Below are 15,199 nucleotides of genomic sequence, written 5' to 3'. Positions count from 1 at the left end.
CTCTTGTTCACCATAGCCAGAGCTCTTGTGGCATACAGTGAGGGGGGTGTGACAGCAAGTATCAAGACCTCCTCCAATCCATTCTGTTGAGCAAAGGTTTCAAGCCTTTTGCCCCGTCCCCTCCCTCGGTTGAGTTTTGACGGCCCCCCTGCTCACAATAAAGTACTGGCAGCTACAGGGCGCTGCCATATTCAAAGATGGCTACTCACCAAGCGCCTGCTTTCTTCAATCCAAGATGGCCGTCGCCCTGGCAGCTAGTAGATGCTTGCCCCAATCCAAGATGGCCCTTTGCTTGGAAGCTTGCCCCTCAGAAAGATGGCTGTCGGAGTGGCACCTTCGTGCCCCTACCAAAAATGGCCGTCGCCAGGAAGAGGCTCGTACAGCAGGCGGGGGCGCGGCCTCTGCCTGAAGAGACGAGAGAAAGGCGGGGCAGGAGGTGTGTCCTCCCCCCCAAACCGGAAATGCCAGGCTGCCTCCCTCCAGCTGGTTGTCATTTCGCTCAGAGGCTGTGTCCTGAGGAGACGGGACTCGGCGGCGGCCGGGCGGGGAGGGAGGCACCGGCACCGGCACCGGCTGCGGCAGCGAGTAGGAGTCGGCCGCGGGCAAGAGATTCTGTAATATCCAGACTCGCCAATTACTGAAACGCCTTCCGACTCTTCAGAGCCGGTCACGCGTCCCCCCCCCCCCCCCCCGAAACTCGATTGTTTTACATGAGGGGTAAGGGCAAGCGCCAGGAGCTGCGAGGACGCAAAGCTGGGAAAGGACGCTTCGGAGCCGCCGCCGCAGGACCCCACCCCCGGGTGATTCCGACGATCTTCCTTCCTTGCTGTACTCCTCGATCGTGACCCTGCCCCGTAATCTGCGGGCCTTTTGGGAGAGCCGTTTAAACACCTTCCATGGGGGAGAGAGGAGCCCGGCCCCCCGCCGCCTGCTGCATCCCCTCCCCGCTGGAGGCGGCTGCTCTCCTGAGGTAAAATCCCTCTGCCTTCCCAGACGCCAGGATTCCTGAGGGGGGGAGGGTACCCCATAGAGAATAGGGGCCTGGTGAGCTCAGCCTCACTGCACCAGCCTCTCGTGCCCTGCCGCATGCCAGTCCCTGAGGTAAAATCCACCCTCCCTTGCATACAAGGGCTCCCTCAGCTGAAGGGAGCTACCCATCTCAGTAAAAGGAGGCGAGCCCAGTACTAGAAAACTACCCTTCTAGAAGCGGCAGCAAGACACCTCCCTCCTTTTCCTGCACAAGTCATTGCCTGCTTCTCTCTTTTCTCCCCCTCCCCCCCCCCCCCAAATGCTGAATGCAGATTTCTAAAATGAAACTCTTCTTCTTCGGACAGCCAGGACTCATCTGAAGGACACACAAATATTGGATCATAAGTAGGAGGAGAGCCTGGCAAGCTCAGAAACCCAACCTAACCGGAGCAGCATCAAGAATCCACCCTTCTCCAGCACAGCTCTCTCCCTTCCCATCTCCAGAATACTGACTTTGAGATAAAAATCTTACCCCTTCAATAAGACAAGACTCCTCTAAAGGACACATATACAAAATAGCATATATTATTATTAATAAACACAATAAATGCGTACCATTCAGCAGCAGGAAAAGAAAAAGGCTTCTGCACAATTCACTCCCCTACTGAATGCTAAGATTCTGAGGTAAAATCTTCCCATATCCACAGCAAGGACTCCTGAACAGGACACAAATATATATTAGATTATATAGAATATATTAAATTATTCCAGACTTAATTTTTTTTCCTTGCAAGAGGTGGAGGGACCATACGTCATTGTATCTCTTTTCCTCTTAACTCGTTTATGGCCGAGTCAAGGCTGCTGAGGTAAAAAACAGGATAGTTAAAATCTCTTTATCCCTGTTCTCAGAAGATTTTTCTCCTATTGATGAGCATTTCCTTTAGGAAAAGGAAACATTTTATTTTGCTAACCAAAGATTTATTTTTCTTTTCCTTCTAACCAGGGGAAGGAAGCAAATTGACAATACATTTAAATATTTAAAGAGATTTATCTTTGAAAGAACCCAAACTTGCATCCCAATTGGAAATACCCAGTTGGGTGTTTTGGAAGAAGAAACTGGAATATCTAGATTAAAACAAGATATTTGCTAGTTTTTGGTGGAGGAGAGAAACACTAATCATTTTTTTACAAGAGAAAATAAAATTCTAAATATAATAAATGGGGGATTACGGGTTTGGTGTGTTAGTGCAAAACAACACTGGGAGTAAGTCAGCTTTTCCAGTGAGATTTCATCCACATCTGCAGCCTTCACACCATCATCAAAATGCAGCCCCCAGTCCTGCTGCTTTTATAAATAATAGCACAGCTGCCAATGGCAGTAGTGCTGGGTCAGCTTGGCTCTTTCCTGCTCCAGCTGCCCATAATATTCAGGATGAGCTTCTGGGGTCAGAAAAATCTAAAACTCAGCAACAGGAAAAGCAAGAGTCTCTAGAAAAACAGCAGCTTTCCCCTAGCCAGAGTCAGGAAGCAGGCATGCTGCCTGAACCTGAGAAAACTAAATCTGAGGAAAATCAGGGAGACAATTCTTCAGAAAATAGCAATGGGAAAGAGAAAATAAGAATAGAATCACCAGTGTTAACAGGATTTGATTATCAAGAGGCTTCAGGGCTAGGTACTTCAACTCAACCCTTAACATCCACTGCATCTTCTCTGACTGGTTTTAGTAACTGGTCAGCAGCTATAGCTCCTTCTTCTTCTACAATAATCAATGAAGATGCCAGTTTTTTTCACCAGGGAGGGGTCCCTGCTGCCTCAGCTAATAATGGTGCTCTGCTATTTCAGAATTTTCCACATCATGTCAGCCCTGGCTTTGGAGGTAGCTTTTCCCCTCAGATTGGACCCCTCTCTCAACACCACCCTCATCATCCCCATTTTCAGCATCATCACAATCAGCATCAGCAACAGAGGAGATCGCCTGCAAGCCCTCATCCACCTCCATTTACACATAGAAATGCTGCTTTTAATCAACTGCCTCATTTGGCTAATAATCTTAACAAACCACCTTCTCCATGGAGCAGCTACCAAAGTCCATCACCTACACCATCTTCTTCATGGAGCCCCGGTGGTGGTGGATATGGTGGGTGGGGAGGGTCCCAAGGGCGAGACCACCGTAGGGGACTGAATGGTGGGATAACACCTCTGAACTCCATCTCACCCCTAAAGAAGAATTTTGCAAGTAATCATATCCAGTTGCAGAAGTATGCTCGACCCAGCTCGGCCTTTGCTCCCAAATCTTGGATGGAAGATAGTTTGAATAGAGCCGACAACATATTTCCATTTCAGGTGAGAATCTACTGTGCTAGTATACATGGAAAAAATGTGTATAATGTAATTGTTATAGAAACAGTAAGGTTGATTGTTTGGAATATACTTCAGTTATCAGATTTGCATGATTGAAACCGCATTGAAATAAAGTGAACATGTCTAACTTGTAATTCACTCTGTGACATTTCAGTCTTCATGATCTCTGAGCTGTGAATCATTTATTTTTTTTCAATAGTGCTTGTCAGATAAATATCTATTTATAGCCTAGTGGGACAGCTATTTAGGTTCAGTTCCATCATGGTAATTAACATTACATGCCATAAGCAATAACAGTTGGTGAACAAATGTTTCTGCTTTTTAAAAATGTAAATTATAAAAGAATGCAGAAATGAAGTGTTGCTGACTTTCCCACTTAAAGATTTGAACTATTTGAAAATAATATTGCACTATATGTTTAGAACAAGCATTCGGTAATCCTTAAATATGTTTGCTGCCTTGTGTTGCAAAATAGTAATGGATTGTCATTGTGACATGACTTAAACGTTTTCGTAGTTTTTTTCTGTATAACTGAAATTACTAATCTGATTTTTTTTGCAGTGAACTGCATAACTTTTTTCCCACCAGCAGTCGTAACCAATATTAGTTATACAATATTAAATCTTTACTAAAAATAGATCTCAACTAGTGTCAGTTGTTGGCCTGCTCTGTGCTACACCTTATACTGTCAAGAGGCAAGTTGTCTGACACTTCAAATTCATGGAAAACTTATCTAGTTTGTGGAGGTTAAAATTAGCTAACTGATGTTGATCCAGATATACAATCAACGTTTGGACAGTAACAGTTGTCTCTCTTATCTGACCACAGACCTGGGTTGGTAGCTTTCGTATGTGTTTTTTTTTTTAAAAAAACTCCTGGGATGGATCCAAACACAAGATTTTTTCTTTAATGTCTAGTGGCTTGTTTTTCAGGATCTTCAGTCAAGGGCAAAAGTAAAGATTGCAAAATGATTGCAGTATTTCTGGTCATGGTGTAAGAAGCAGGATGTGACCTACTTTGAAGTAATTGGGGGTGAAAGATCAATAGATAACTTCAAAACATTTGTCATATTAACTACAGCCCCAAAAAGGTGTCTCTCTATTTTTTTTTAATGACCTTGTAGATTTAGAGGGAGGACCAATTCAGTTTCCATTGATAAATTATTCAATTTGTTTGGTTTACATGGCCTGTGCAGTCTTCTGAAAACAGCAGCAGCTGCTGGCAATAACTTTCATTAAACATTTCTTTTCACTCAGAACCACTGGCAATTTAAACATCAGATGGAGTCCCAATAACCTTTAAATGTGTAGTGATAATAGATCTCATTTTTTTAAAGAGTTAGAAATAATATGAAGAACTGGTGTCTAATATACCAAATTCATATAGTCAGACCATTAGCAAAGGGACACAGCTGGAGATGGTCTTTTTTTCAGCCTCACTGCAGCAAGACTTGGCTCATTGTTTAATTCATTTTGTATTCTGACATGTCGCTGATGTACAGAGTGACGGAATGAGATCAAGAATGTCCTTGTGCTGCATTTAAGGCCCAAATGTGTATATATACTGATATAAATGTGCTCTTTTTTTTGTATTAACTTTGGTAATTTCCTTAAGTGATTCCTGAATGTGGCTTTTGTATTATGTTCTAATTCTCAAATATATCTCTGATATTTTATCTATATAATTTCTACATATCATGTTGGTATCTGTTTACATAAGATGGAGGTATACATGTCAAGACCATGTCTGACACTTCTTTATGCCAGGAAAAGGAAAGTGTTAGAGTTAAACAGTCTGTTCCTATCACTTATGTTCTATGGCGAACATGAAAAAGGCAGGGCAGCAAAACAGGACTTCAGGACTGCCGATCCAGAAAATATGTTGATCATTTTCCAGACCATTTTGGGTCATTGCTCTTTATAACTTTTGAGATGTGAAATCCTTAATACTTTTGTGATTTATTTTTTAAAAAGACTTCAGTTTTGAGTAAAATTATGTAAAATTTGGTCATATTTTTGGTCATTTTTTTAGGATATGATTCAGCCTGTATTCTTGACTCAAATTTATCATGAGAGTTTTTGCTTATTATGGAATACATGTATGTAGCTACATGTGTATGAAGCATTTTTGAACAGGCTATCATGTTTTGTCTGAGACTTTGATTACCTGAATCTTCTTTGATCCAAATTAGTTGGGTACCAAAAGCTACCTGCAACAAAATTAGGATATTGGATAAACTGTCTGTTCCTGGCTCTCCCTTTGATTTAACATTTAGTTTCATATTTAAATCTGTTCATGAGTGTTGCCCTCATTATGAGATGGTGCAGAATGCAAGTGTATGGAAGAACGAACATGAATTTTTGAATGTGATTTTTTTTTAAACGTATCTTTACTCAAAATCTTAGTGAAATACAACAGTACATCATAGAGCATATCTTGTGGCAGTGATACTTAAGTGTTCAATTTTATTGATGAGTATTGCATATGTCCGTGTAATAACTTATACAAACCTTATTGATTTTAATTGTTTCTGCTTCATGACTCTCAATGACTTACCATGATACAAAAATACCTAATTTTTGTAGATAAAAACAAGGATAATATTCTGTGTTAAATCCGTTCCAATTTTTGTAACAGTAAAGGTAGCTTATTCAGTATTGTGATGGCCATATACAAATTTCTTTGCTGTTTGTGATGCCTACTAGTTTAATAGTGCTGTTAATTTGAAGATCTCAAAGTCTAGGAATATCACTTGGGGAAGTAGACAAGATCCTATTCTTACAGTTGCGGGATTCAAAGCACTAATTCCCTCTCTTGAGGTTTTACCACTAGATAAAGTTTTCATTTAACTAATTCTTTATTTTTTTAGCTCTTCAGAATTAGACTTACAAAAATCTTTTTCAGAAGAGCAAAGCCACTGTCATGTTTCTTTGGCCTCTCATTTGACAAGTTACTAGTTTTTAAAAGAATAAACTGTAATATTGAAAAGGAAAATTGTAGGTTCTTAGTTATCTGTTTCCATGGACATCTAAACAATTTGGTGAGTGGACCTACCTTGTAACATCAGATTTGCAAAAGAATTCTCCCCATTTTCTTCCTTGCAGCACTGAAAGTCTAGCAGCTCAGTAGGATGGTGAATTGTCAGTAATTGAGCTGCACTGCAGCACTGTCCTCGAGATTGTGCAGGCTTTCCTCTTGCTACATATTTGCACTCTTTAAAAGACTGGAACGCCCTGCTTGTTATGCAACACACAAATCTCGCTTTGATAGGCATTTCCAGGTTTCAAGCTCTCATCTTCAAACATGTGAGGATGTTTGTAGAATCAGTCCTTGAAGGCACAAACAAGTTGAGCAACAGTGTTCAGGTTTCTGTAGAAACTACTCCAATTTTTGCATAGATTCTTAGACTGGGACATGAAAACTAAATTCAAATTGCCCATTTAATAGAATTTCACCTTTGTGAGCAGTAGACTGCATTCACATGCTCAAAATGTTTTTTTCCCTCCCCTAGAGAAAGGCCTCCAGACATTTAACCTCATCCCAGTTCAAGAAGGTTCTGTGCCAAGGGGGCTTTCTCTTCCCCAAGGTAGATGTGGAATGTTTGTGAAGGCACACATGAATGCTGTAGTTTTAAAATTAAGTCTCCCTTCTATAATCTGTTTGTATACAAAATTTCTGACTCTATTGAGAAATGTATTAATTCAGTCCCATTCACAAAGCATTTTAGAACGAAAAATATACTCTGTTTAATGCATTTGCCAGTCTTTCATCATAGAGGAATCTTGCTAATGGTCTCTACTTTGCTCAGTTAAGGATTTTGATTTACATTTTCTTGTTCTGAAGGAGCCTTTCTATTTTGTAGAAAAGGTTTACTTCTATAGGTATGCTTTATTCCATAAAAGCTTTAAGTCACTTCAGGTTAGAATACATGTATTTGGGGTTTTTAAATTCCGGTTCACCCATTTTCTGAAACTGGATCCACTGAATTGTCATAGTATTTTATATGCCATCCCTCTACTGATTTAGCTATTGGTCTGTGGAATTAAAAGCACTCTAATGTGGTGTGACATACATAGTTTAAGTACTGTGGAAGCTAACACTGTTCTTGTTTTATAAACCTACTACTGAGGCTTGTACTCTGGCTTCAGCTCTCCTGTATATTTCTGATCTCAGGGATTTTTTTTTTTTTTTTTTTTTTTTTTGAAGAGGGCCTTTGTTAGGAAGTTATTTGAATTATGTTTCTGAAGATTAAAAGAAGGAGTCTTATTAAGTGTTTTTCTTTGAAAATTAATCGCATACACAGCAGAGCAGCATGGAGCCGAGAATATGGGCTAGTGTTCCAGTAGACATATAAAGAGGTTTATGTGCAGAAGTGGGTTTAGGCATGTTACTTGAATTTTATAGACAGGACAGTGACTTAATATTTAAAAACTCTTTCAGTTTGACAGCATAAGAGCTTTTGTAGGAGTGAGCACTTTTGATTCACTTGAGTTTTCCAGCTTTCATCTTTCTCTTCCTGGTGAAGCTATAAAAAATGATCAGCGCAGCATACAGCAACATCCTTTCAGGAAAAACCTGTTTGTTTAGTGCCTTGTTAATTCAGCAGTTACTGGATTGAAAGTTGGAAGACACCACTTACGGAGAGGGTAAGGTAGGGTAGGGTGTATACAGCAGCTGAGTTAAGCTAAATTATTCTACTTCAGAATGAAACAAAAATCTCAAATTCATGTCCAATGCCTAAAGCTACCAAGATACTAAATACTAGGGACTCCTGGATATAGAGTTACTAGAAACTATAAAGGCAAACATAAAGAGAATTTGGTTTATAAAAATTTACTTTATAGCTTTGATACCATTTTAAAAATATGGGAACTAGAACAAGCTTTTTGAAAGCTTCAAACCTCTGAAGAACATAGAGGTGATCTTTTCTCCACTATAGTATGCAGCAATTCTGTGAAGATGGGTTCCCCCAAGAACTAATCACTATATATTTAATAGAATTGATACTTCAGTTTTAAAGTATGAAATCTGCAACTGCTTTCCCCATAAATACTGCTTAATCATCTTCAATAAATTGCTTAAATCAACAGTTTACTTTGCATCATTATAGATGTCTGGTTCTTCAAAGAATTAATATTTTGCAATATTAGGCACAGCCTTTGCTACAAGCAACTGTTACACCCAGGCAGGCTTTGATTTTATAATGTTTGGCTTTGTATGGCTGCGATTGCCTCATCTTGGGAAGCATTGAATAGAAACTCTCAGTTTCTCCAGTCTTAATTGGTCTGGTGATTCTAATGGCATGGCTACAGATTACATATAGCTAGGCTTGCACTTCAGTTGTTGAATCCAGATCAGCTGTCTGTGAAGCTCTGGAGAATTTAGATCTTAGATTTTGGTTCAGGTCCATACTGAACATTCTATTCTGATATATCAAGTTTTCATGTTCAATTTCTAGTGCATATAATGTTGCAATATATACTGTACATAATTTATCCTAAGTGTTTTTATTCTGGATTGGGATGGATTTTGTGGAATTTGAATTGTATGACTTAATTGTTTCTAATTAGGGAATCGGTGACCGTTCTGGGCCCTGTGCTTGGGGGAAGTAGAGTTAGGGTGTAGGGAGGCAGGTTAGTCTGGGACATTGCGAGGCGCTTTGTGCTAGCAGCGGGGCCCACACTCGCTGATGGGAGGCGTGCATTGTATTTTTTTTTCTTGCTCAGCATCACGAGACTTGGGCTCAGTCTCCAACAGCGGCAACCCCAGCCTGCCCGGCTCTGTTGTGCCCTGCTGGTTCCCAGTGTTGCCTGTTACTGCTTCAGCTGCCACCATCCTACTGCTGCTGGAACACACCAATGCTAGGCTGACTACATCCATTGTCCTTCTTCCCAAGTCCCACCCTTTTCCAGACCCCCCTGGAAGCCCCCTGTGATCTCGCCCCAGCACAGGTGCCATTCTATGGGCTCTTACCCACAAGCATCAGTGCACATCCCTACACCAGATTTCACCTGCGTAAAAAATATTAAAGGGGACACCCATACAGGTTGATTTGTCCCAGGTGCTGCATTCCCCAAGGGATGACCCTGAGCATCTCCATTTTAAACTTTGTCCTTACATAGTACTTATCAGCCATAGATCTCAAAGCACCTAAAATATACTTCCTCCTCACCACACGTTTGAAAGAACTGGACTCATTTTTGCTGAGTACAGCACAGTGAAAATTCATATGGTGCACAAGCTGACTTGGGGAAAAGTTGGTCTTTTCAGATGCATGTGTGGTTGCCAAGTTAAAAACCAAAGCTTAATATTTACATGTTAGAGTAGTAATGTTAAAACAGTAGTAAAAGTGTGGCCACCTGTCTCTTCAGCAAGATGTTCATTTTTATCATTTTCATATAAAGTACGTCTTGGGTCTTTTTTTGGTGATAAAAGCTGACTGCCATATGAACTTTTAAAACACTGCATCAGACAAAACTGATGCTGTTTTTAAGTAAATCAGGATAAAATGTCTTAGATTAATAGAGAAATTCTACTAAAAATAGAAATGTGTTCATGGTGTTATCTCCCTTCTGGACTTTGCACTGTCATGATCCTTAGCCTGTCAAATTGTTAATATACTTCTCTGAGCAATGAACTAAATCTGTTCATTTAAACACTGCACAGTCTCATTGAAATTGATGAGGTTTTAGGGTAGTCAGTGCAAGATCTTTTTTTGTTGTTGTTCACTTAAGCTCATCTGAAGAAGTGGGTTTTTCCCACAAACTCATAGTATATACATTTGTTAGTCTCTAAGGTCCCATAGGACTGCTTGTTGTTTTGAGTGCAGATTTAGATTTGTGTTTAGCAGTGCTTTTTTTTGTGATGGTACCCACCTTTTTTGGGGAGCACTAATTAAGGAAGTTTTTCTGCTTTTCCCGGGCCTGGCTTGGCACCCGATGGAAGCCTGCTTGGGCCATGACCGCATCCCTGGTGCACTTTTTTTTTTTTTTTTGTCTTGACATATTTTTGTCCGGAATTTTTTTTTTTTTGGAACCATCTGGCGATCCTAGTACTGGCCCTTTTTTTTTAACAAAAAAAAAGCACTGGTGTTTAGTAGTCTGGGAGCCCTATGACAGCTATTCTTTTTGGCATAGGCACCATCTGGAATTGAGCGAATAAACAAAGTACTGGGATTCCAAAAAGTAAGTACATAAAATATTTGCTGTATCCACTTCAGTGATAGATCTGCTTTTCTGGTTTCCTGCCTTGTTGCTGCCATCTGAGTTCTAGGTGCTATGGGTATTTCTAGGTTAGTCTATCCTACCCAGTGTAAATAATATACTATACAGTGGTGGACAAATACTCAATTCTGGACAAACTGGTGAATGATATGCTGTGTTTTGGATGTCTTACAGGTGATGAAATCCTGTTGAAAGGGAATTGCAATTAAATAGCACTCAGGGAACATGTGCTGCTGTTAGGGTATAAATATACATTGGAAAATAGCAGCTGATTTCACATGAAATAAAATTTGTACTGGGCTTGCCACACCAAAGTAAGTGAGCAACTTTAAAAGATTATAAAAATTACAGTAGGCTCTTGGTCTAGCTTCTGTTCCTTTCTTCATAAGTGGTGCTCTGTGCAAGAGACATTATGTTAAGATGCATATTAGCCTGGTTTGTGGCCTTTTAATGAGTGCCCTCAATAAGAAAGGACACTGAGGAGTATACTTTTTCTAACTTCCCAGTGGCAAGACTTGAGTTTGCCTAGAGTTGTGGCTGAGGCAACTCAGTGCCTCAGGCTGACTCTGTCATTGGGCATCCTCTCAGGCCTGAGGGGGAAAAAACTTGTTTATCAGTTATATATTGAGAATACTCTAGATTGTTTAGAAATCTCATCAAGACATATGACTGAAAATGGAGGATAGGGGCCTCTCAGTATTCATCATTTTATATCATTCACTCTTGCATCATGTAGGTATGACTGGAACCACTGGAGAGGATAAAGCTCTGAATGTTTTAGAATGATCTGCACCCGTCCATTATGAATGATCAATTAATGGTGTGGCTACCAATGAGAATACAGCCACATAACTTTATTTGGGAATCACGATGAGCGTGGTTTAGAACTGCAGGTGGGAACCTTGAAAAGTGGAGTTACTAGACATGGTTATCCTCAACAGAAATTCGTGTATCAAAAAGGGGGAGAATAATTGGGGCATGTTACTAAAAATGGAATGTGTAGAAAGTGAGTGGACACAGGGCAAACTTCCATTAAAAATCTAGTTGTCCCTTTGAGGGAATTTCCAGTGTGTTCCTCCTTTTTTCTCCCATATATACATTTAAATATTGCTTTTATTTTCAATGCCAAGCGCACTGTGCCCTCTTACATTCCAACAGATGAATGGAAATCTCTCTCTCTGACATTCATTAATATAACTTAATCTCCTCAAGACACTAAATATTTAGAGGAGAGAAGTTATTTTGGGGCTGATCCTATGGTTGTTTGCAGCATTGCATACAAAATAACATACAGAGGGTGCTTGGCAGTATTCTTCCCATCAGATTTTTGACAGTTGACTGAGATGTCATTGACAGAGTGTCAGCTGAAGGGTCTGCAAGCTTGTGAGATTCCATACTCCCCCTGTTGTGAGACAGAAGCAGTGGCAGATGCGTACAAGTTGGCATGTCCAGCTGCTTTCAGTATTGGTGAAGCTGAGTTCCAGATTTATTGCTAAAGAGAAATTAAAAAACACTAAAGTACAGAAAAGAAAGTAATACATAGTGAGAAATGAGAGATTGGAAAGAGCTACAATATCTTTAAAAAATTAAACAGCACATACGCCTCCAAACCTAGTCTTGGATGGAAACAATACAGACACTTTTAAAACTTGGAGATTAACGTCAGCCATTATTCATTTGATATGCATGGATTATACCTATTCCCATTAAAATCAACTATAATAAGTCACATCTTTGTACTTTTCTAAAGTATTCAAATTGATCTCATTGAACCTTAAGGCTTATGCACATTTACAGTGGCACAACAGCACTGCATGGCTGTAGTGAAAAGTGGAAAAAGCTGCCTATACAGAAGGGAAAGCATTTCCTCTCAAGGTAGGTAGTCCACAGTCCCAAGAAGAAAGGAATGAGAGAAGACCTCCCATTGACATGGTGCTGTGTACATTGTGCCCTTGAGTGAGCAACATAAGTTTGTAGTGCAGATCAGGGGCATAGAGTTAATAAAATTTTAACTAGACTTTGAAATAGATAAGAACTAGGGACAAAAATATCAAATCAAGAAACTGAATAGAACCAATGAAGAAAGAAACAAGTAGGAGAGGAAACAAAGGTGAGCTAGAGGAAAAGGAACCAAATGTTTCTAAACTTGTATTCTTTGGTAGATGTATGCTCTTTTCTAATGCAGGTTAGAGAAATAAACACTGTGGAAAGCCACAGATGCACAGCAAATTTAATTTTGGCTATATTAGTGTGTTAAATATTTGTCCTATTAATGACCAAAATGTACAGATAACTAAGGATTATTAACATGCCTCTGGAGGGGGAGTACTTGAACCACACTCTCAGTAACACACAAGGTTGTGGAGTTTTTTCTTAAGAGGGAAGTGAAAAATAAATTCTTAATTAAAATTACTATTTTGTTTTTTATAGGAATATAACTTACTTTATAGGAATTAGTCTAGGACATGCTAGCCAACCATTTCTTCTCTTAAAATACGACTGAGTATTAAATGACCATAAATGTCTGTGACCAGTTTCTCATATAAGAAGTACATTGCCCAGCCAAAATGGCAGTAGTATTTCAATATTGAGGCAAATGAAAGTCAGTTATTGACTGTACAGCAACATTTTATGCATGATTTTTTTAACATCTCCCATCCAAATACAAAAATGTGGCTCTATTTACCTAAATTTTTTAGCTTCACATCTAAGTGGTTTCAGGTTAAGTTTTTCTATGTTTATGGGTAATTGCTATAGTTGTATACAAGTTCACTTGGCTTCTGTCTTGAATTCCTCATAACTTTTTTGTTCCTTGTGGGCAGAAACTTTCTACACTTGGTCTTGATTTAAAAGTGAACCTCTTGGAAAATGAACAAAATACAACACCTGGGATTTAGAGGTGGTCTCTTTTTGAACACAGAAATTAAATGCCACATCAGTTAATATATCTTAGCAGAATTCTACTGGCTGTTTCCATGCAGTGGAGAATGGTTGTTAGGACATTTTTTTTGGGAGGGAGGATAGAAGATTAAAACTATTTAATCATGAGCCTAGACTAGTGAACATTTTGTAATTTTTCAAGACTATATTATTGAAATATAAAAGTTAAATATAAACACTAAAAATTAAAAACTGAGAACCAAAATATCTGGCCAGAATGTTTGGTTTCAAACTTAGTACTACATTAATGTAAGGCATTATTTTTAACTTGGATAACAAAATAGATGGCTTTGACAGACAAATGAATTTTCATTTTCTTTTTAGTCGAGCATTGTCTGCTTTAGTCAAGAATGGGTCACTTATGAAATATGGTAAGGGGTTTGATGCTGGCTATCATAAAGGCGAAATCCTTGGTAAATGGATTGAGATGATGGGATGGTAATGTATACTAGTCAACTTGTCTCTTGAGTTTGTCTAGTCTTTAAAAAAAAGTATTTGTTTAAAATTGCAAAGTACAGGATATAAAGGGCGAAATTTCTTAGTACAAAATGTGAACTTTTTACCAAACACTAGGCTGTTTGGCACCAGTAATTTCATAAATGAAATTTTGTGAACTATATTTTTAACTGTGCAGATCTTGAAATTACTGATGACTGTGTAATATAGTGTTAACATACATTGTGTTGTAATGACATAGTTCAAACTAAGTGCTTTCCTTAACAAGGATGCTTTCCTACCTTTAAATTGCAATGTATTTCATTATTTCAAATAGGATTTATTTGAGGGTAGATAGTATTATGCTTGGCAAATAAGTTTTGGGATAGTTCAAGCTCCAGACTTCAGCTGGTCAGAAAACTTCAATGGAAACTAAATTGTTGAACAAGGAAAACAAACTTTTGTGTTGCATTTGTTTTTCCATTTTCCAGCCAGTTCTAAAATATGCCTAAACCTTCCTATCTTGCATTATCTTTTTTTCTTAAAACAGAAACCCACATTTTCTTGGTCTCTTAATAGTATCAGTTATGATGGGATTTGCATGGCTTGTAAAATAAATGCTTAATGTTATGATTTTTTTTTTTTTTTTAAGAGATCTTCCTCTGCAGGTAGCTTTAATACAGGCAGTTTCATTTTAATTAAATATTTTAAAAACCACTTACTACAATGAGATTTTCTTAGGAGTAAAACTGTAGTTTCACTTGTTTTAAGGTATTTTCTTCACGGTGTAGTTAATGCATAACTGAATCTTCTGATGGGACTTGTTGAGCAACAGTAAATTCACAAGACTCCTGTAATTCTACTTTAAATATCATTTCCTTGTATATGTTTAATTCTGATCTAATGACATTAGATGGAGTTGAAGTTTCTGCATATTTAAGGTAGTCTTGGATAGCATTTTGTTATCTAAACTGTCATTGTGTTTATTTGTAGGACCGTGCAAGAACTTTTGACATGCATTCACTGGAGAACTCTCTGATTGACATAATGAGGGCTGAAAACGATTCACTGAAAGGTAAATTTAGAACGCATCTGTTTCCTGCAGTAAATAATTAGGATTATATGGTTGGGCAGGATACCATAGTAGTTCTAACACAAATTTTGTATCTCTTGCACATTGCATGCTGGTCAACTCATGTAGGCCTCATTTTTCTTGCTCGATAAAAAGATTAAGATATCAGCGCACATGAGCACTGTGTGTGTCTATTCAT

General features: G+C 38.8%; 1 protein-coding gene across 9 annotated transcripts in view; it reads left to right on the top strand.

Moving 5' to 3' along the window:
- The window catches only part of CPEB4 (cytoplasmic polyadenylation element binding protein 4), a 293,293-nt gene that overhangs the window by 182,935 nt on the left and 95,159 nt on the right, over positions 1-15,199 (top strand). For 2 of the 9 annotated variants that reach the window (XM_075900271.2, XM_075900272.2), the window contains exons 1-3: positions 518-970; positions 1,335-3,312; positions 14,922-15,003. In XM_075900271.2, coding sequence (XP_075756386.1) covers positions 2,188-3,312; positions 14,922-15,003 — 1,207 coding nt within the window. In that variant the 5' untranslated portion in view covers positions 518-970; positions 1,335-2,187. Of the gene's footprint in view, positions 1-505; positions 971-1,301; positions 3,313-14,921; positions 15,004-15,199 lie in introns of those variants that run through there. The other 7 variants (XM_089769517.1, XM_075900275.2, XM_075900274.2 and 4 more) reach the window with 6 other exon arrangements.

This window comes from Pelodiscus sinensis, chromosome 16, assembly GCF_052426305.1.
Source record: "Pelodiscus sinensis isolate ZL-2025 chromosome 16, ASM5242630v1, whole genome shotgun sequence".
Classification (NCBI taxonomy): Eukaryota; Metazoa; Chordata; order Testudines; family Trionychidae; genus Pelodiscus; species Pelodiscus sinensis.
Note: the sequence above shows the minus strand (reverse complement) of the source record. Positions and strands in the feature narration are given on the sequence as shown.